General features: G+C 48.6%; 2 protein-coding genes across 3 annotated transcripts in view; one reads left to right on the top strand and one right to left on the bottom strand.

The window, feature by feature from the left end:
* Positions 1–15,143, top strand: part of HCLS1 (hematopoietic cell-specific Lyn substrate 1) — a 54,113-nt gene extending 38,970 nt beyond the window's left edge. For both annotated transcript variants that reach the window (XM_067557989.1, XM_067558614.1), the window contains exons 9-15: positions 72–127; positions 3,350–3,419; positions 3,752–3,900; positions 6,267–6,380; positions 12,072–12,402; positions 13,409–13,480; positions 14,287–15,143. In XM_067557989.1, the coding sequence (XP_067414090.1) occupies positions 72–127; positions 3,350–3,419; positions 3,752–3,900; positions 6,267–6,380; positions 12,072–12,402; positions 13,409–13,480; positions 14,287–14,423 (929 nt within the window). In that variant the 3' untranslated portion in view covers positions 14,424–15,143. The remainder of the gene's footprint in view (positions 1–71; positions 128–3,349; positions 3,420–3,751; positions 3,901–6,266; positions 6,381–12,071; positions 12,403–13,408; positions 13,481–14,286) is intronic.
* Positions 15,144–17,774: 2,631 nt separating this feature from the next.
* On the bottom strand, positions 17,775–18,740 carry LOC137149592 (olfactory receptor 5V1-like). Its single transcript, XM_067543471.1, has one exon. The coding sequence runs from the start codon at positions 18,729–18,731 to the stop codon at positions 17,775–17,777; it is 957 nt and encodes a 318-aa protein (XP_067399572.1). The 5' UTR covers positions 18,732–18,740.
* Positions 18,741–22,704: the final 3,964 nt, after the last annotated feature.

Here is a 22,704-nt window from a genome sequence, read left to right as displayed (position 1 = left end):
GCATCTCCCAGTAAAATCTATGGGAGTTCCCCCCTGTAGCTGAGGGCAACTGAATCCTTTGTGTGTTGCAGACTATGCCAAGGGCTTTGGTGGTCGTTACGGTGTGCAGAAGGACAGAGTGGATAAGGTAAGCACACTGCACTCTGCCCAGTTCACAGTTATGTCCCCAGAACCCCCAAGCCTTGCCCCTCTGGACAGGGGAGTGGCACGTGCAGTGCCTGTTCTCATGCAGTGTCCCCCCCCGCACTACTATTTACCTGTGGTGATGGAGGGGCGGGGCCACTGTGGGAAGCACGGAGAGTTGGGGTGTGAGAGGGACCATGTGAAATTTCCAGTCCTGTCTGAATCACTCCACACTTCCCTCTTGGCCTGAATTCCCCAGGCTTGGTCTCACCTGGGGGGGAGCGTCACTGCACAAGTTTGAGCAGATCCAGGTCAGTGATTTCTGAGGTGAGGAGCAGATGCTCTTCCCCTGACACAGTTTTCTTAAACAGCTCTGCAGCCAACAGCATACAGTGGAAATGTGGCGGGGAGGGGCCATTCCTCTCATAAATTCCTCATTCTGAAGGACCTCACTCACTGTAGTGTCAAAACTACTTTGCACGCAGGTTTGGTGTCGTTTCCCACCTGTCTTTCAAACACATTTTTTGATTGTTCATGAATTACATCAGAAATAAAGAATGGCGAATGTGGGGTTAAAAAGTGTCATTTATATTAATAGAAGAAGTCCTGCAGCATTTTCAATCTTCTTAATCACGCTGTGTGTGACCCTCATGTCGGTCATCTTGGTGCAGTGTGCTCCATATTTGGGCCCTGGCAGGTCACAGTTACGAGAAGGGGTTTAGTGTGTTCCACTTGCCATTGGTTTGTGGTTAGCTGCATTACAAGCCGTTTGAAATCCTGTGCTCTGCAGTCACAGTCGGTCTGGAATTTTCTTACTGAGTTCAGAAGGTGCAAGGCAGGGCGGCTGCATTGAGCACACGTGCTGGAAATGAGTTGCGTGGTCAGGAACAGTGATGAACGTGCTCTGAGCCCAGGGCTCTGAGGAAATTAACTTTGTAGCTACCTGCCTGATCTCCGGTATTGCACCTGTGGACAGATGTGCTGCTGGTGCAAAAGAAAATGGAATGTTAGGTCCTATCAGTGCAGCATATGCAGGGGGAAGTGTCAGGCTCCCGGCATGATTTTCACCCACAAGTCTATCTAGATTCTGTTCTATACAGGTTCTCCTATTGCGCTCACATTGCAGTATTAATTGCTAATTGTTGCTGAGGAGATGCATTGCTGCATTGTGTGCCAGCTGGAGTTTCCTCAGTTCTGAGGGCTTCATACCCAGGTGTATTGCACGTTCGGCCCTGAATCCCAATGGTGCCAGGTCTAGGATATTAACATCAATTAGATGATCTTGATGTTGGCGTTCAGCAGCGAGAGGTTTGATGCTGGGCGGTGGTTGGTTAGAACCAGTGTCTGCACTAGTGTGAATTTGAAGGGGGAAGGGATAATTCCTTCCATGAATGAGGTGCTGGCCATTTTAGTCATGAGTGGCATCAGTTCCTGACTCTCTTTCACAGGCCAGGAAGAGCAAGGATTGGATTCTGTGCGCGAGACTCCTGTAGGGTGTCCTTAACTTCTTGCACAGTGAATGTACTGCACACTGAGAAAGCAGGTAGTCTGCTTGCTGAGTGGTATGGGAGAGTGGATCCAGGCTGTTTAAGAAGCCCATTCTCCACCACCCCACTAATGCGTGTCTCAGCTCAGACTTGACCAGCAATGATTTTTTTCAAATTTTTCTTCCAGGTCATTGATGAGAACCTTAACTAGCACTGCTCATTGCAGGCTCCCACTAGAAACATCCCCATTCACCGATGAGTCCCCATTTATAATTGTTATGCGTGCTGTTAGTTAACCGTTTTTGATCCATTTGATAGGTGTCATATAGATCGTTATACAATGTTAATTTTTAAGCAGACTGCTGTGCAGAACTAAATCTAATGCCTTCGAGAAGTCTATCACATCAGCCCAGTTATCTTTATCAAGCTGGCAAGTAGTCTCAGCAAACACCACCAGTTTCACAGAAGGAAGAGGGCAGAACATTGTGACTTGTCATCTGACCCCCAACCAGGCTTAGGAAGACATCAGGGCCACATAAATGGAGAGAGCAGCCTGCGAGTAGTGAGGAAGAGGGTTAGGTGAGAGCTGCTGGAGTTCAGTCAGGAAAGGGCAGGTGAGAGCTGCCAGGGACCAGAGGACTGGAGGAGGTCCCTGAAGGAAGCCATAGCTGATGCCTGGGGGAAGGCTGAAGCAGGACAGCAGCACGAGGTGTTTGCCAGCTGACTTTCCCAAGCCAGAGAGCCAGGGCCAGTGGGCTGGAAAAGGCTGAAGGCCACAGAACAGCAGAGGGAGCTGACTGCTGACTTCTAAGCCAGAGAGCAGAAGCTGAGGGCCAGAGAGGGCTGAAGGCAGGGAATCAATGCAAGGGCATACCTGCTGGCCTGTCTGGGATGTGAGAGGCTAATGGAAGAGGAGAAGTGATGGATGCTCCCGTGGTCAGGATGACCTCCCAGCAGAGAGGCTGAGGGGGTTCCCACTGGGAAGGATGGATTTACACTCCAGCTGGAAGGGCTGGGCAGTTGACCTGGTAGGACAGGAGAGGCCTGACGAAGAGCCCAGGTTTGAGGGATGTGGAGTGCTGAAAGATTAGATTTTGTGGGTGTTAAGGACTCAGTGCACAGAGGGTGATCACTGGGCTATGTTTTGGAATTTAGTTATGGACTATTTTCCACTCTGTTTCTGTAATAAGATGGCCCCAAGGAGGAGTATTATAGAGTTAAGAAAGCTTGCATGGAAGTACTGGGGATTCTGAAGGAGGGAAACTGAGGCACGTGTGCTTGTCTGCCATGGCCTGCTGCTGGAGGGTGCTTGAAGTGGGGCTGCCCTGTGACGATCAGGTTTGTTTGACAAGACCTATTTGCCACGAAACCATGTTGACTAGCATTAATTACATTTCTGTCCATTCATTCCCGATTTTCTGCGTCCCATGCCAGCATTCCACTAGTGCGACCAGGCAGCAATAAGGGTTGTGAAGTGCAAAGAATTAGAAACATAAATGAACAATATTAATAGTCAGGGGAAGAGCCATGCCTCTCCTTCTGACTCCCCATCTCCCCAGTATTATCTTCAGCTGGAAGGTGAGGAAACCTAGGTCCAGAAAGAAGTGACTTGCCCAGCATCTCACCACAGCCAGTGGCAGAATTGGGACCAGATGGGTGTCTGGCTGGGCCAGTGCCCTGGGGACTCTGCTGCATCTCTTCCCTGGCATGCTGGATACACCATTCTCTTCCCCTTGCAGAGCGCTGCTGGCTTTGGTGAGATGGAAGCTCCGACGTCCACCTATGAGAAGACCAAACCTGTGGAGGCAGGTAAGACGCTTGGAAACACAAGAGTGCTTGGGCCTGGCCCTGCAGCTGGGAAGAGCCTGTGTTCCCTGGCGGTCCCTAACCCTCCTCAGCCAGAGACTCTGCACTGGCACATGGCTGGGGGTTGTGTGGGCTTGGCCTGCAGGGTGGATGGAAGGGATGACAAGGGCAGTGAGTTTGGCCTGATGGGGGTTGGAGGGAGGGAAGCGTCCCAGTAAGAGGCAGGGGGACCCTAGCAGGTTTGCCCAGCGGAGTCTGGTTGGGTGGGTTATCCCAGCAGCTCTAGTGGGCTTGACCCAAGCTGCCTGGTCCTGAGAAGCCATTTCTCTATGCAGCCTCCAGTGGAGCCAGAAGCCTGAAGTCGAAGTTCGAGAGCATGGCCAAGTCGGCCGACGAAGAGAATAGGAAGCGGGTGGATGAGGAGCGAGGGAGGCGCCAGGCCCGGGAGCAGCGGGAGCGTCAGGCAGCCCAGGAGCAGCAGCAGGTGAGGGGCCCAGTGCCTAGCCACAGCAGGTGTTGCAGTACAGCCCTGTCCCTCTGGTGGGCCAGGCTCTGTGGTGGTTGTGTGCTGCAGGGAGCACAGCCAGGCTGTGAACAGCCCAGCAGCTTCTCCCCTCTCACAGGGAAGGCAGGGACTTGCCTGAGGCCCTGTCCAGTTAGTATTGGAGCCAGGCATCCTGATTTGCAGGGCAGACACACACACAGCAGCTGGGAAAGGAGACGCCAGCCCTCCGGCACTTGGAGTCCTGTGGGTGGAACCTTTCTCTTCACACCAAGCCCAGGTCTGATGTCGGTATAACTCTGTCACTCAGGGGTATGGAGAATCCACAGCCCTGAGCGATGTAGTTATACCGACATTTAGGACTTGTTCTCACTTGTAACGCTGCAGTGGGCTCCTCTGACGCGCTTAGTGAAGACAGGACCTGTGCCGATGGAAGAGCTTCTCTTGTTGGTGCAGTAATCTACCTCCCTGAGAGGTGACGGCAGAAGCCGTCCCATCTACATACCACTGTCTGCCCCGGGGGTTAGTCTGGGTCTCAGCCTCTTCAACAGCTGCTGCAAGGTGCCTGGAGCAGAGCTGCCCATTGGCTGCAGACAAGCTGAGTACTGTGACGGCAAAGAACACTTGCCTCGCCCAGTTACCTCTATGGCTGGGGGCTCCCTACCCACAGTGCAGCCCACAGAACAACAGGTGAAGCACGACTGTAGCATGAACAGGTTGTGCCCTTTTCTTCTGCCTTGCTGAGGCCCCTGGCAATGGATCAGCCTCACCTAGGCACTAGGCAGAGTCCTCCCCTCTCCTTTAAACCTTCTGGTGCATGGACCGGGCTCACTCCAGCACCCAGCATCCAGCAGGGCTCTCCCTGCTCTCCTCTCCAGACTCTGGCACATGGACTGGATTCACCCCAACACCAGGTGTGCTTCTCCCCAGTGCATGGACTGGATTCTTCTTGACCCCTATGCCCAGACCAGAGTTTTGCGTCCCCCTTATACGCCCCCAGGATTTTCAAATTGGGGGGATGTGTCCAATACGGTCCTGCAGGGCTCGTGCTTGGTCTGGCACTATGCAATATTTTCATTAATGACTTTCATAATGGAGTGGAGAGTGTAGGATGCTTATAACATTGCAGCTGACACCAACCTGGGAAGGGCTGCTAGGATTTTGAAGGGCAGGTTTAGAATTCAAAATGACCTTGACAAATTGGAGAGTTGATCTGAAATCAGCACGATGCACTTCAGGAAAGACAAGTGCAAAGTACTACACTTCAAGGAAGGAAGGAAAGATGAAATGTACAGCTATAAAATGGGGAATACCTGGCTAGCTGGTAGCACTGCTGAAAAGGATCTGGGCCTTCTAGTGGATCACAAATTGACCAGGAGTCAACAGTGTGGTGCAGTTGTGCAAAAGGCTAATATAATTGTGGGGTGTATTAACAGGAATGTTATATGTCACACATGGAAGGTAATTGTCCCACTCTGCTCAGCACTGGTGAGGCCTACGCTGGAGCACTGTGTCTGGTTTTGGGTGCCACTCTTTAGGAAAGATGTGGACAAATTGGAGAGAATCCTGAGGAGCGCAACAAAAATGATAAAAGGTTTAGCAAACCTGACCTCTGAAGAAAGGTTTTAAAAACGAGGCATGTCTAGTCTTCAGAAAAGAAAACCGAGGGACGGACCTGAAAAGTCTTCAAATATATTAAGGGCTGTTGTGATCAATTGTTCTCCATGTCCACTGAAGGCAGGACAAGAAGTAAAAGGTTTAATCTGCAGCAAGGAAGGTTTAGGTTAGATATTAGGAAAACCTTTCCTACAATAGGGGTAGTTGAGTTCTGGAACAGGCTTCCCAGGGCGGTTGTGGAATCCCCGTCGTTAAGAGCAGGTTGAACAAACACCTGTCAGGGATGGTCTAGCTTTACTTGATCCTGCCTCAGTGCAGGACCCGTCCAGTCTACATGTCTATGATTCTAGTATAAGAACCTCAGCTCTATGTGACCTAGACGCCTTCTTTCCCTCCATAGGGGCCTTTCTTGGGTGTGGACTGGCGACTGCTCTCAGCCTTTCCCCACATGGTGGCCCCTTCTGGCACATGGATGGGGCTTCCTGAATGAGAGGCACTCCTGCTGGACAGTATCTTCCTAAGGCTGATTCCTACAGGTCCCACACAAGCGTTGGGCCCATCGCCCTTAGGTCGCTTAGTCTCCTGAGTGGGGTGTATGAGAAACGGGACAGACTCCAGTGGGAGGAGAATGAGGCTTGTGTGTAACTTGCCCCATCAGGAGTAGGAAAGGGAGTCACTCTGGACCCTGTGTTGAATGGACTGAATGGTACTGATGATCTCTCTCCTGACAGGAAACCCAGAAGAGTGAGGAGAAGAGCCACAGCAAGCCAGCTCCCACACCAGCTCTGGCACCCAGGAGGGTTTGCAAAGAACCAGCCATGCTGCCTATTCCACAGGAACAGCAGGTACAGAGGGCAGTGCTGGGTGAGGACCACAGCTGTCAGAGAAGGACAGCGTATAGGCCAGAATCAGTGAGGGGAGGGCGTTAGTATGAAGAAAGGGCAGTGTGGGGAGCAGGTCGTGACTTCAGGGCACTTTATGCTGACCCCCCCTTGTGCAGATCAAATTTGGAATTTGATTCAGTGGAGGAATGAGCAGCAGTTGGGTGGGGAAAAGTCTGAAATACAGGGGAGGAACTGAAGAGATTTCACAGGGAAGCACCATTGACATGGAAGAAGAATGGTCCAAGTTCTAAGTGGCACTGGCTAGTACCAGATGTTGATAATGCTGGGATGTGCCCACATCTCTGTAACGGGGTAGGGGGGTGCTTCAGCAATATTATGTACAGTACATGCTGCTACTTTTTGCAGCTCAGCATAACTCTCTGCTAAAGCACAAGCCACAGTTGTCTTTTCAGGACTTTTCAGAAAGCAAGCCCAGAGTTAAGCCTCAGGACTAGTGTAAGTAAATCCTAGTAAGTAGGTGTTAATAGTTTCCGTCAGCTTCAAAGAGAAACATCTTAGTAAACAAATATTCAATGCATACCGAACACATTGTGGATAGTATTTGGAATCCTATGAATAACTTTTAAACAAAAGCTGTTAGGCAATACATATACTGGTGCTCCTCACACAGACTTTGTTGCTGTTACATACATGTAAAGATTCCACCATAACTTCTACACTTCCACACACACTAACACATTTGCTGCTGATCTTCTCTCTGAGATATTTCTCAGTCTTTACACTGTAGCCATAACATGCAGAGTGTCACCCATATTCTTCAGAGCTTGAGAAGAATGGCAGCGTCCCAGTTGTTTTCCAAACACTTCAGGACCCTGTCAGCAAACAGTCCAGGGATCTCCATGGCTAGCAGCATTCCATCCTTTGGGTTAATCGCTGACTGGTCCTCAGCTGGGAAAACAGAAACCTGTAGCCAAAGTGGTTCAGCTATAGGGATCATCATATAAAATAGCCAGTCCCTGAATTGCTCTAAGACTTGGTCTGTGGGGTACTGTCTTCTCCCTGTTAGCCTCAGCTAAAGCAGGTAAGCATGCTCAAACCTCTACCTCACTCAGCTCTATTCCTGTTCTCGCTCTGACTGAGACAGAATCTCACTTTAAAGCAGATAGGCTAATAGCTAAATGTAAGTCCATTGGCTCCAGAGGTGACAAATCCTCCCCCCCAGTTCTCCCTCTAGGTGACTCTGGTGGGCCAAACATTATCCCAAAGGAGGTTTCCCATCTAAGGAAAGCTGGAATACTGCTCACCTGGTTCCAAAGTGATCCAGGGATTGGACCCTGTGTCAATCAGCTGCAGAGGCCATGGGGCTGTCTTTAACACCTGTATTTATAACCATTCCCCCAAGTTCTGATTGGCTTGGCTTTTAGGTGGTGACTGTAGACTCCTTGTCCACAGTGCAAGCTTCCTGTACAGATTCAGAAACAGCTACTGGGTGTGTGACTTGGTACCGCTTGACACTTGGATTAAAATACTAGAATGATATAAAGTTCACATGGCACACATTAAATGTACTAAAAATGGGCTGACTGATAGGTCTCAAAATGTAACTGTAAATGGGGAATCATCATGGAGGGGTGTGTTTCCGGGGGGGAATTCCACTGGGATCAGTGCTTGGCCCTATGCTATATGTAATTTTTATCAGTGACCTGGAAGAAAACATAAAATCAGCACTGATAAAGTTTGCAGATGATCCGAAAACTGGAGTGGTAAATAACAAAGAGGACAGGTCACTGATTTTAGAGTGGTCTAGATCTAGATTTGGTAGGGTGCAAGCAAACAATATGCATTTTAATATGGCTAAATGTAAATATATACATCTAGGAGCAAAGAATGTAGGCCATATGGGCGACTCTGTGCTGGGAGGTAGTGACTCAGAAAAAGATTTTGGGAGGTCGAGGTGGCTATACATGAACTCCCAGTGTGACAGTGTGGCCAAAAGAACTCATGCAATCCTAGGATGCATATAAAGAGGAATGTCAAGTATGACTAGAAAGGTTACTTCATCTCTATATGTGGCACTGGTGTGCCCACTGCTGGAATACTCTGTCCAGTTCTGATGCCCACAGTACAAGAAGGATTTTGATAAATTGGAGGGGGTTCAGAGAAGAGCCACAAGAATTATTAAAGGATTAGAAAACCTGCCTTATAGTGATAGAATCAAAGAGCTCAATCTATGTATCTTAACAAAGAGAAAATGAAGGGGTGACTTGATTACAGTCTATCAGTACTTACATAGGGAACAAAGATTTAATAATGGGCTCCTCAATCTAGCAGAAAAAGGTATAACATGATCCAATGGCTGGAAGCTGAAGCTAGACATATTCAGACCAGAGATAAGGTGTTCATTTTTAACATGACAATAATTAACCATTGAACAATTTACCAAGGTTTGTGGTGGCTGCTCCATCACTGCCAATTTTTAAATCAAGACTGGATGTTTTGCTAAAAGATCTGCTCTAAGAATTATTTTGGAGAAGTTCTGTGGCCTGTGTTATACAGGATGTCAACCTAGGTAATCAGTGGAGGCCCTTTAGGTCTTGGAATCTATGTATCTATGGCTAATAGCTGCCAACCTTTACTTCTGAAAGGTCTGAGCATGGAGAAGGGACAACAGTGACATTTGATGGATAGATGATAAATACGATATTTAGTGAGCAAGCACTGCGTGTAGTGTTCCAGAACACAGGCATTTGTGACAGCTATAGAGGATGTGTGGAGGGGTTGGCACATGGCTCTTTGCATCTCCAACACATCTAAATGCCTCTTGATCTGGTTTGAGAGATGAAGCAGCCTGAGCTCTGTGAGTCTGTCACTGTCAGACATCGTCTCCAAACGTCAAAATGTTTTGGTGCCCTTTTTGCACCCTCCCAGTTTTTCAGCATCTTTTAAAAACGTGCACACGAGAACTGTACATAGAACTCCAGTATTGGTCTCACCAAATGCAATCTACAGAAGTAAAAACCATCTCCTTACTCTTACTCACTACTCCCCTGTTCATGCATCCAAGAATTGCTTTAGCACTTTTGGCCACAGCATTGCACTGGGAGCTTGTCCACTATGACCCCCTAAGTTCTTTTCAGAGTCTCTGCTTTCCAGGATACAGCTCTCCCACTTCCCCACTCTGCACGTCTGGCCAGCATTCCTTGTTCCTAGAGGTATGACTTTGCATATGGCTGTATAAAATACATTTTGTTTAAATGGGCCCAGTTTACCAAGTGATCCAGATTGCTCTGTAGGACCACTCTGTCCTCATTGTTATTTACTACTCCGCCACTCTGTGTTATCTGCAAACTTTATTAGCAGTGATTTTATATTTACTTCCAGATTATTAATGAGAAAATTGAATGGTGTCAGTCCTGTGGAATCTCACAGGAAACAGCCCCATTCAATGGATCTCTGAGTTAGCCATGTCTTAAGCCATTTGATGTGTGCATTAGTGCTTCTCTTATAGTGCTAATATTTTAATCAGAATGTTGTGCGGTACCAAGTCAAATGCCTTACAAAATTCTAAGTATATATATTTAGACAATTACCTATATGAACCAAGTTTGTAATCTCATCAAAAAATAAAATCATATTTGTTTGGCATGATCTATTTTGTTTTAAACCATGTTGAGTGGCATCAATTACATTCCCATCTTTTAATTCTTTATTGATTAAATCCTTTATCAGTTTTTCCATTAGTTTTCCTGGGATGGATGTCAGGCTGACCAGCATATAATTAGCCAAGTCATCCTGCTTGCAGTTTTTGAATATTGGTATAATATTACAACTTTTTCATTCTTCTGGAATTCCCCTGGTATGCCAAGATTAATTAAAAATTAATATCAGCAGGCCAGAGGTTTCCTCAGCCAACTCTTTTAGTACTCATGGGCTATGTCTGCACAGCATTTTGGCATCTGCAGGAACAACCCACCCAGCGTGATCAACAGACTTAGGTCTGGTCCATACGTACCGGCAAATTCAGCAGCAGTCAATACGTCGACTTCCTAAATTCCATTCTGTGCACCATCTCCACTATGCTGCGCCGACGGGAAATGCATACCCATCAATGCAACGTTACTCTTTTTCCGGAAGCAGTTTTATTAAATCAACTTCCGGATCAATTGAGTGGGTCTTCCCTTCCGCTCAGTCGAACCACATAAATTGATCTGACAGTGAAGACATACCCTTAGGCTAATGGAGCTCACACTGGTGCTCTAAAAATAGCTGTGTCGATAACGCTTTGAAGTTGATGGCCTGGCCTGGAGCTCAGGTGCTGAAGCCTGGGGTGGCGGGGCTATGCCGTTATCTATCTAGTAATGAGATGCTACCGTTTCTTTTGTTCCTAATATACATTGGAAAATACCTTCTTTTTGTTCTCTTTAGCCTTGTCAGTCTTTGATTTTTTTTCACTCTTAATTTTCACTATCAGTTTGTTACATTTCATAATTTCTAGTTTATATTGATTGCTATCTACTTCCCCTCTTTGCAGGACCGGCCCGAGCCATTCTTGCGCCCCGGGCAGACATTATAATTGCGCCCATAGGTGTGTGCTCCTTCAATTTCTGAGGCATCTTGTCAGTTTCACATTTGAATTTCCAGCCCCTGTGCTGAAAAATCGGGCTGATCCTCAATTTCCGGGGCAGCTTGTCAATTTCGCTTGTCTCTTACCTGCCCCAGAAAAATCACCCTGAGCCTTATGTTTTGGTGGTGGAAGATAAAAACCTTTTGGCGCCCCATGCAATCAGGCGCCCCAGGCTGTTGCCCGGTCACACCATACCTCAGGCCGGCCCTGCCTCTTTGCATTTGTTATATATTTCTAATTGCTGCCTTCACTTCACCACTGATACAGGATGGCTTTTTAGCCAAAGTTGCCTTTCTTGGTTGTGGAATCATGGCTTTTTGGCCATCTAATAAGCTCTTCTTAAAGCACTTCCAATTTTCATTCACATTTACTGTAAAAAATTTTCCTCCTAATCAATGTTGCTCATAATTTTCTTTAGCTTTGAGAAATAAGCCCTTCTGAATTGCGCGTGCGTGCGTACACACGCGTGGTGAGATAGATAGAGAGATATTACAGATTGAGTCAGTTCTGTTTGCCCATATTGAATGTAAGCCGCTCATGTTTCCTGTTACAATTGAAATGTGCTGTAGCATACCTTGCGTAGCAGCTGTATCAGACACTTGCCCCAATGAGCTCGCAGCCTAAATAAATCGTCTAGCTGTAGCCAGTGGGTGTGTGTGTTGGTTTTTTTTTATCAGCATTGGGTTTAAACTGGCTCAGCCATTTTTAGACAAGAGGGTTTCAGCTGGTTTGTGATTTCCAGCAGCTCTCCTTCCCTTGGGACTTGCTTACAAATGGCCGTTTTGCCATTGGTGAGATTTGGCAGTTGTCAGGTTCTGGGGAGAAGGTGCCATGGTAAAGGGCTCATGTCCTATAGCTTTGCACAGTCCTTGGGGAGCTGCTTGAATCTGCGATTGGAACGTCTGCTGGAAAGCCATCAGGTGATGGGGCACCATCTGTATAATGGTAGCAGACAGAGGTCCCCAGCAGGGGATGGGCGATGCACAGACACATGACAGGTTGAGTCCCTGCCCCACAGAAATTACACTTGAAGTGGGTTAATTTCCCAGTCTTTCCTCACTGCACAGCAAGAGCCAGAGACACAGGATGAGGAACAGCCCCCTGCACTGCCGCCACGGCCCTCAGACCTGAACGACGGATCTGGCGAGCTGCATGAGCCAGAGTCACAGGGGGAGCAGTCCATCTATGCTGACAGTGTGGATCTGCAAGGGGACTACGAGGAGCTGCCAGAGTCCGTGAACCATGACGAAGGTGCTGATGTGGGTGGAGACTATGAGGAGCTGCCAGAGCCCTCGGAGGTGGAGGCCATCTACGATGAGGGTGTCGACACGAGTGAGGACTATGAGGAGATCCTAGAGGAGAGCAATCCCAGCAGCAGCAGGAGCATCCCCTGCCCTGGTAAGTAACAGGGAGCCAGCTCATGGGCGCATGTCTGTGGGGAAGCAGTATCTGTCTGCACTTTAGACCCAGACCGGACCGGTTCTGTGGTGCCATAAAAACACCAGTGGGATGCTCAGCACTCTGCAGTGCTTGTCCTGCCCAGACACTGGGCAGCCTGCCTGGCTCCTCCAGTTGAAAGAAACAGTGATGGAGGGGGCAAGCAAAGCACTGCCTTGCTCCAAAACCTTAGACTACCTCAGTTAGTCCTGTGCCAGGGTGGGCTCACCCAAGGGTGGGACGCTGCAATGTGCTCTGGTGCAATGCGGTGTTTGCTGCCGTGTTTCACAGAGTGATTTCCAGCCACGCACCAAAGGCAGCGCTGATTTGGTTCATTTCCAGCTGCAATTCAAAGAACTCGTGGTGACCTACAAACACCCAAGTGACTCAGATCCTGCTCCTTCCTGGTGCGAGGTGTTCAGAGTTGATATCTGCCGGTTTCAAAGGAAGTGGCAGCCAGCAGGGCATTCTGAGTGAGAGGAGCTGAGTGGCACGTGCTCCCACGGCTCACAGGGTGGGCACACTGTCTGGCCTGTGGCTGAGGTTTTCGTACCTGCTAGGAGTGTGCAGCCAAATCCTCCTGTCAGCTCTGGTGATTTTAGCCCGTGTTCTTCAGGCGGCCGTGGGGCTCAGAAGGGATGTTGAGGCCCAGGGTGGTTCTGTTTGGTTGTGGATGGCAACAGCTGAGTTTGATGCATGGACGCCAGCCAGGTGAACTGACCATTAGAGGAGACTAGCCTATGGGTCCTCCCCTTCTGCTTGAGGCCACGCCCCTCCCCCTCCTCCATCCACCCTGTGCCTTGGGTAAGGACTGAGAGAGGCAGCGAGAGCTTTGTCTGGGTCTGAGCCTTTGCCACAAAGATCGAGGCTGGTGCTGACATCAGCTACCTGGAGCAAACCTGGCAGGGCCTGTGCATGTTCTGGGCTGCCTCCTCCTGACCTCCCCTGCCCTGGTGTTTGCCTGCAGGAGAGTCAGAGAACGTGTACGAGGCCGATGCTGTTGGGACCTCTGCTGTGGCTCTGTACGATTACCAAGGAGGTGAGTCTGTCTTCTTGCACCAGGCTCTCCTTGGTCGGGGGAGCAGGGGGAAGGAGGGGTCAGGCTGCAGGTGAAGGTGTGGGAGGTGTCAGCCTGGTTGGCCTATAGGGGAAGGGGAGGAGCTGCGGGTTCTGCCTAAATAATGATGAGATATTAACCTCATGCTTCAAGCTTCAGCCACTCTCTAGCTGCTTGGGTACATCTACCCTGCAATCAAAGAGCTGCAGCGCCGAGTCTTCGAGCATGGCTCAGCTGACCAGGTTCGCAGGGCTCTGAGCTCTTCCCCCTCCCCCCGGCAGCGTTTCAGAGCCCAGGCTCCAGCCGCGTAAATTGTGGTTTTAAGCTTCGCCCATGAACTTGAGTCATCGAGCCACAGCCATCGCTGAGCCTCAGGTCTTTGGTTGCAATGTAGACGTACCTTGGAGCTCAGAATGAGACCTAATGTGGGGGCAGATTATCCGTGCCCTGCTACTGAATTGTTCTTACGCACCCTTCTGAAGCATCTGGTCTACCACGACAGTGCCTGATAGTAAACTAGCTGGGCCGTGGTCTGCTCCAGTCTGGCACTTCCTATGTTCCTGTATGGGAAAGGAGGGGTGAGGGAACCACAGAGGTGGGATGTAAGTGAGCGGAGGGGAGTTCGGCCAGACTGAGACGTGGGCGAAGGGGGGAGGCGTCTGTCTGGATGGAATGTGGAGGTGGCTGTTGCATCCCCGTGGGGTAGTTTTTGCCCCCTGCTCTCTCCAGCGTATCTTTGACCCAGGAGTAAATCTCATCGTGCCTCACTTCCTATTTCATGTTTGCAGAAGGCGACGATGAAATTTCCTTTGATCCAAATGACATCATCACCCACATCGAGACCGTGGACGAGGGCTGGTGGCGGGGGTGCTGTCACGGCAGAGTTGGGCTCTTTCCAGCTAATTACGTGAAGCTACTTCAGTGAGACCTGCCATCGCCCAAACCCCTCTGCGCTGCTGCCTCCTACTGCTTTGGCGCTTTTATGTGTAGTTAGGGACTGGGATACTGTGAGCAGCTTGGCTCAGCCTCGCACACCTGCATGAGAGAGAGACATGAAAAAGGAAAGACCAATCGAATCCCGGGGGCAGGCTAGCTCAGGCGGGAGTGATGGGTGGGTAAAGCATGGGGCATTGGGACTTCCCCTCTTGGAGGTGCTGGTTCCAATCCAGCTTCAGGGTGGGAGCATTGGCTGCCTCCAAGGTGTGGGGAATAGGATACGGGGCCTTTCCCTCTAGGTTGTCATTTAAGATCAACCCCTGGCTAGCAGACACCAAAGCTTTCTGCATGTAATGGCCTCTCTCACCTGTGTTAGGGGTTTAGTCCTGTTCCTAGTGCACCTCTGTCTGTGTATCAGAAACTGGCCCATGGATGGCAGCTGTCTCAGAGGCCACAAAGAGTAAAGTCCTTGTAACGCTCACAGCAATTGCAATCAGGCCAGGGTGAGGCACAGTGGTGGGGCAGGATTAGGAAACTTTCCCTGTCCTGGGGATTATGGGGTTCCCAGCCTCCAGGGCTGGGAACCTTCACCTGCACTAATGTCATCAAGTTCTCCTGTGTTGAAAGAGTGACCTTGGCTGTAACATGCTGTTCCATTAAACGGGAGTTGCTGTGCAGAGGCAGACAATAAAGGAGAATCCTGCTAAGGCCTTAGACTCCTTGCCTTTTGTGCTTCTGGCTGGTGAACCCGTTGCTGGATCCTGTGTCCAGTTCTGGGGTCAAGCCTTTGAAAAGGATGTTGGAAAAATTAGAGAGGGTTCAGAGAAGAATGATCCAGGGTCTGAGACGCCAAAGGATCTGAGTGAGTTAGCTTACCAAACAGAAGGTTGAGAGGTGACTTGAGCGTGAGCTAGAAGTTCGGTTAGCAGAGAGCTGTTTAACGGAGCAGACAGAGGCAGAACAAGATCTAATGGACAGGAGCAATAGAACATTTCTACTTGTAAAAAATACTTTTCTTTTTTTTTTTTTTTTACAGTGATTGTAATTAGCCATTGGGCCATGTACCTAGAGATGTAGCAAATTGTCCATCAGTTGGAGACTTTAAATCAAGATTGAATGCCTCTGTCAAAGAGTCGGTCTAGTTCAACCACAAAATTTTGGGCTGGATACAGGACTCACTGGGTGAAATTCTCTGGTCTGTGTTAGGCAGGTGGTCAGACTAGCTAATGGGCCATAAATCTGTGGATCTAGGACCAGGTTACCTGCAGGCAGAAGTGGGGGGTGGAGTACTCCAGGGTGCCAGTGGGATATGAATTGCATGTGCTGTTATCAGCAAGCTGCACTATAACAACCCCACCAGCTGAACTGTGTGTCTCCCCAGCCCAGAGCAGGGGCAGCTCAGGGAGGGATGTGCCTAAAACACAAGCACTACCCCCAACCCAGATCTCCAACTTACAGGAGTGGGGGCAGCAGGGCACAAGCTGCATTATCCCTTGAGTTGGGGCAGCCTTCTCCCTCAGTGCACCTCGTCAGCCCAGAGCTGTTATGATCCTGTATCTCATTCTTCCACCCCCTTTGGAGCACCTCCCACCCCAAACATCAGTGACCACAGCACAGTCACTAGTTCAAGGAGCGTTTATTGGGCTTTGTTCCAGTACTTCTGCAGTGTGCCCATTCTGAGGCTGATCTGTCGCACGAGAGAGATTGGGGTAACTCACATAGCTTAGAATCATAGAATCATAGAGTTGGAAGGGACCTCAGGAGGTCATCTAGTCCAACCCCCTGCTCAAAGCAGGACTAACCTCAGCTATATCCTCCCAGCCAGGGCTTTGTCAAGCCTCAGCTTAAAAACCTCTAAGAATGGAGATTCCACCACTTCCCTAGGTAACCCATTCCAGTGCTTCACCACCCTCCTAGTGAAAAAGATTTTTCCTAATATCCAACCTAGACCTCCCCAACTGCAACTTGAGACCATTTCACCTTGTTCTGTCATCTGCCACCACTGAGAACAGCCTAGCTCCATCCTCCCTGGAACCCCCTTTCAGGTAGTTAAAGGCTGCTATCAAATTCCCCCTCACTCTTCTCTTCTGCAGACTAAACAAGCCTAGTTCCCTCAGCCTCTCCTCATAAGTCATGTGCTCCAGCCCACTAATCATTTTAGTTGCCCTCCGCTGGACTCTTTCCAGTTTGTCCACATCCTTTCTGTAGTGGGGGGCCCAAAATGGGACACAATACTTCAAACGTGGCCTCATCAGTGCTGAATGTTAACAAGGAGAGAGATTTTTCAATCTCTCTCTATCTCTTCCACCTCCATCTACAAACACCACCAAGCAACTGAAATACTGATGCAGGGGGGCGTGTGGCTGGGAAGGAATCCAAGCAGCCTGTGGTGAGAACCATCTAAAACTATAAGGTTGCTGAAAGTGTTAAGATTAGCTTAGAATGTGGCTGGTTTTTATTTCATCTTGATCAAATCTGACTCATTTTCCTCTGACTTACAATCACTTAAAATCTGTCTGTAGTTAATAAATGTGTTTTATTTAAAGCAGTGCATGTGGTTTAGTGTGTGTTAGAGACTTCATTTAAAGTGACAGAACTGGTGCCTATCAATTTATTTGAGAAATTGACGAAGATATGAGCTTGCAGTATGCAGTGGGCAGCACTGAAGGTTGTAAGATGGCAGATCCTAGGGTTGCAGCTGGGACTGGGGGTATTGACGGGGGTCATACTAGTGTATAATCCCAAGAATGGCTGGCCAGAGGCACTCACTTAGTTGAGAGCAGCTTGCTTGGCATAGGCTGTGTGGGGGCTGACCCAGGAGTGGGGGTCCACAGAGCAGGGCAGAGTAAGAGTGTGTAAGAGTGAGGGATTGGGGTGACATAGCAATACACCAGTTCAGATTGCAGAGGGGAATGTCACACCTGATGATGCTGCTGTGTATAGTTCTGCATAGTTCTCACTTTGTTAGAGAACAGACTGAAGGCTAGACTCTAAATGTTGGAGGAGCTGAATTTCAGTGGAGATTGTATCCATGAGTTGGTGTTGTGTAAACCATGCTGGAGCAAATAGCAGAAAGAAGTGTCAGACAGTGGGGAAGATTTATTATTGCAGCAGTGAGTATGGGCACCATCAGAGACTGGGACTCATTGTGCCAGGCAGATGAGAAACACAAATCCTACTCCTGCCCCCAGATTGCATAATCAAGGAGCAGCTAACTTCTTCTAACCAAAAAGGGGTTTCTTTAATATAAAAAAAAAACATTTCCCTTGGAACTGTGAGGATGGGCCATTAGTCAGAGAACAGCAGGTGTCTTCTCCTGGTTCTGACCTTAGCCTGGACCTCACTGCCTGCATTGGGCAGCACATTCCCTCCTCTGGCTCCCTAGTGCCTTCCTCAGGGCCCTCTTCACTTCCTGGTTGCGGAGGCTGTAGATGAGGGGGTTCAGCATGGGGGTGACAATGCAGTACAGCGTGGAGACCAGGGTGTCCACCCCCACGGTGTAGCCTGTGCTGGGGCGATTGTAGTTGAGGTTGGCCATCCCAAAATATATGGTGACCACGATCAGGTGGGCAGCACAGGTGGAGAAGGCCTTGCGCCTTCCTGTGTTGGAGTGGATCCTGAGGATGGCCGCCAGGATGTAGAGGTATGAGATGACTATGAACAGAAATGGGCTCAGGCCCACAAAGACACTGGCAACGTGGAGTGCTATTTCATTGACATAGGTGTCACTGCAGGCAAGCTTCAGCAGGGGAGGGACATCACAGAAGATGTGGTGAAGCTGGTTGGCTCCACAGAAGGATAAACTGGAGGCCATGAAGGTGTGTATGGCTGAGTCCAGGAGACCCCAGAGCCAGGACCCCATGGCTAGTGGGAAGCATACCTGCCTGCTCATGATGTCAGTGTAGCGCAGGGGGTTGCAGATGGCTGCATACCGGTCATAGGCCATGACAGCTAGAAGTGCGCACTCGGCTCCCGCGCACGACATCAGGAAGAACATCTGAGCCATGCATTTGCTGTAGGAGATGGTCTGCCTTTCACGCAGGAAGTTCACCAGGATCTTGGGGACTGTAACTGATGAGAAGCAAATATCCAAGCAGGATAAGTGGCTGAGTAAAAAGTACATGGGGCTGTGAAGATGGGAATCCAGCTGGATGAGGGTGAATATCATGGAATTCCCCACCAGTGTGATGAGGTAGATCATCAGGAACACCAGGAAGAGGAAGGCTTGGCCATGGGGAAGGCTGGAGAAGCCCAGGAAGATGAACTCTGTCACTTGTGTCTGATTCCCCTGTTCCATGGGGCCAGTAAAGTTCCTCTGTGGGGCGAGGGATGGGAAGAGAGAAGAGATAGTGAGTGAGAGTCAGGAATTCAGAGCTAAACCATCTTCCAGCAATGAGACTGTGATTTCACATGCAGAAAGGATGGAAACTTAGCACTCAAAATGCTGCCTGTTGTCCCTTGTATATCGGTCTGATTGTGAGAGGATTACATTGTGAAAGATACTGCAGGAAGTTTCCATATCATTGGGAGATCTTGCTGAATACATTTATGTATCAATGTGGGCCAGATACTGTGTGCCATGAGGAAAAGTGACTGCAGCCCCCCCAGGAACTAAGAACACGGTGGGGTGATTAGAAAAATGCACTTAAGTTGTATTACCTCCTGCAGTGGCTCACATGTATTGGTTCAAACTGGATTCTCCAGAGACCAACAAAGAAAGGACTTTTGGATAAATAGCCTGAGTTTTAACTGACTCAAGGAACTCTTTCTGATCAGCAAATGGACAGGACCTTCTGACCAAGGAGGGAACCCCAAGCCTTTCTAGGGAGGATTGAAAGAACTTTGGCCTACAGAGGTCAAGACACTCATGGGTGACCTCTGGTAAGCCTATTGGCATGCATAGTGGAACTTTTATTGTTTTTAATGTGTTTTCTTTAATGCTTTCACCTTAGAAATAAATGTCCTTGCTTATAAATGACTGTGGTAACTTTTTTGTAACTGGCTAATTATGCTGTTCATAATCTTTTGCTTTCTCTCCAAACAAATGCTGGTCTGATTAGACAATCTGACTTACTGGGGATTCACAATACAGGCAGGGAACTGTGCAGCCTGGGAAAACCCTGGTCAAGAGGAGGAGAGATGTCCCTCTCCAAAAGAGGACACAGCTGGGAAGCCAGAAGTCTAAAAGTGGGTGCTTTGTTGGACTCGCATCGTAGGTCTTTTTTGGGGGCCACCCTTAAGGAGACAGACCACTCTGCTCCGGCCCTTGCCAATTGCTGAACTCGGTGGTGGGGGAGTCCTTATGGGGCAGATCCTCGGTCAAAGAATTATAGACGTGTAGGACTGGAAGAGATCTCGAGAGAGCCTCAAGTCCAGGCCCCTGCACTCAAGGCAGGACTACATAATAACATTCCTGGCAGGTGTTTGTCTAAGAAGGCTGCAGAATCTCTGTCACTGATGTTTTTTAAGAACAGGTTAGACAACTTGTAGTAAAGCACTGCAACTACTTTTGACTTTAGCAGAGATTTTGATCTGGTCTCCCGCAGTGTTCTTGCCAGCAAGTTAAAGAAGAATGGGTTGGATGAATGGATTAAAAAGTGGATAAAAGCTGGCTGTATCATCAGTCTCAACGGGTAGTGATCAATAGCTTGATGTCTAGTTGTCAGCCGGTATCAAGCAGAGTGCCACAGAAGTTGTTCAACATCTTAATTAATAAACTGGAGGATGGGATGGATTGCAGCCTCAGCATGTTTGTGGATGACCCTAAACTAGGGGGAGTGGTAGATGTGCTGGAGGGTAGGCGTGAGACAAAGAGTAACCTAGGCAAATTAGAGGATTGGGCCAAAAGAAATCTGATGAGAGTCAACAAGGACAGGTGCAGAGTCCTGCACTTAGGATGGAAGAATCCCATGCACTGCTACAGACTGGGGACCGACTGACTAAGTAGCAGTTCTGCAGAAAAAGACTTGGGGGTTACAGTGAACAAGAAGCTGGATATGACTCAACAGTGTGCCCTCATTGCCAATGAGGCTAATGGCATATCATGCTGCATTAGTAGGAATATTTCCAGCCGATCGAGGGAAGTGATAATTCCCCTCTATTTGGCACTGGTGAGGTCACATTTGGAGTATTGTGTCCAATTGGATGTGGACAAATTGGAGAGCGTATAGCAGAGGGCAACAAAAATTATTAGAGGGCTGGGGCACATGACTTATGAGGAGAGGCTGAGGGAACTAGGCTTGTTTAATCTGCAGAAGAGAAAAGTGAGGGGGGATTTGATAGCAGCCTTCAACTACCTGAAGGGGGTTCCAAAGAGGATGGAGCTAGGCTGTTCTCAGTGGTGGCAGATTGCTCCTTGTTCTGTCCCAATGGTCTCAGGTAGCAGTGGGGGAGGTCTAGGTTGGACATTAGGAAAATCTTTTTCACTAGGAGGGTGGTGAAGCACTGGGATGGGTTACCTAGGGAGGTGGTGGAATCTCCATCCTTAGAGGTTTTTAAGTCCTGGCTTGACAAAGCCCTGGCTGGGATGATTTAGCTGAGGTTGGTCCTGCTTTGAGCAGGGGGTTGGACTAGATGAGCTCCTGAGGTCCTTTCCATCCCTCATCTTCTAGGAAAAAGCTTCCTATCAGAGGATCATAGAATCATAATGTCCAACCTAAGACTCCCTTGCTACCATTTAAATCTGTTGCTTCTTATCTTTTCCTCACAGGTTAACAAGAGCAATTTTTCTCCCTTCCTCTTGTAACAACCTCTTATGTACTTGAAAACTGTTATGCTCCCCCCATCTCTCTCCTAGCCTCCCTTAGTCTTCTCTTCTCCAGACAAAAGAAACTCAATTTTTTTCGATCTTTCCTCATAGGTCATGTTTTCTAGACCTTTAATCATTTTTGTTGCTCTCCTTTGGACTTTGTCCAGTTTGGTGGGACAGTTTGTAACTAGTGATTTTAACATTCCAATCACAATCTGTGTAGAAAGGATAGAGTGGGTGAAAGATTAGAGGATAACACTCCACATTAGATACCATTACCTCTTCCAGAGTTAGTGATAACTCAGACCCACAGGATCTTGACTGTGTATGGATCCATGTTTTAACAAAGACCAGTAGGGGGTACTGGTGGGTGTCTGTAGCATATCACTAAATCAAACTCGAGAACAGGATGAGTTACCTCTTAAGTATCTGTCTATAGTGTGTGGGAAGAAAAATTGTGTTTAATGGGGGACTTCAGTTTGGGTGACATAGACTGGAGCTCCATGCAGCCAGTTTTAAAACCTCATCTAAAAAAATTAGACGTGATTTTATAATATAATACATACTGAACCCAACAGGTAATAAATATTTCAGTAGTTAAATCAACAGGCCCAGCCAGATAAGTGGCATCCAAGAGCCCTAAAAGAGTTGGCCAATGGGAGCTCTAGCCTGTTGCTATTAACTTTTAATACATTTGGAGTAGTAGAGGAGTTCCAGCTAACTAATGTTCCAGAGTGCTAACAAAGTTCAAGGTTAGAAGGGGCAATCAGATCATCTAGTCTGACCTCCTGTATATCACAGGCCACCAACACCACCCAGCACCCACATACTAAACTCAACAACCAAAATCAGATCAAAGTATTACAGCCCACAGGAGACTTGTGTCACAGGGAGAGAATAGGAGGGACCAGGGTGCCCCAATGCCTGAGGCCCCCGTGATAGCAGGGAAATGATTACATGAGAGAGATCCAGAGAACCCTGGCAAATGATCCACACCCACATACTGCAGAGGAAGATGAAAACTCCTGGGGGAAAATTCCTGCCTGACACCGCATATGGTGATCAGTTAGTTCCTGAGCATGTGAGCAAAAACCAGCCAGCATCTGAGAGAAAGTCTGATGTCCCCTCAGAGCTGTGCTCCCCCTGTCCAATGTCCCAGCTGTGGCAATCCTTGATGCTTCAGAGGAAGATCAAAAACAACCCCTCCCCACCTTGAATACACTGAGGGGAAGGTGAATCCCTGCCTGAGCGTTGGAGGTGGCTAGTTAAAGCCCTCAGGCATGAGCTTTTAGGAACATAAGACACACAGTGGAAGTGAGTCCTAGGCCTGCTGAGCCCTGCCCCTCACTCTCACAAGCAACCCCATCACACAATCGCACTCATAAATTTGTCCAGCTCTCTCTCTAAATTAAGTTGTTTGCCCCTACAACTTCTATTGGGAGGCTAAACAAGCCATGCTCTTCCACTCTTCTCTCATAAGACAGTCCTCCATTCCCTGATCATCCTAGTAGCTCTTTTCTGC

The sequence above is a fragment of the Emydura macquarii genome, unplaced genomic scaffold (assembly GCF_026122565.2).
Source record: "Emydura macquarii macquarii isolate MOO-44397 ecotype Brisbane River unplaced genomic scaffold, CSIRO-AGI_Emac_v2 contig_6, whole genome shotgun sequence".
NCBI lineage: Eukaryota > Metazoa > Chordata > Testudines > Chelidae > Emydura > Emydura macquarii.
Note: the sequence above shows the minus strand (reverse complement) of the source record. Positions and strands in the feature narration are given on the sequence as shown.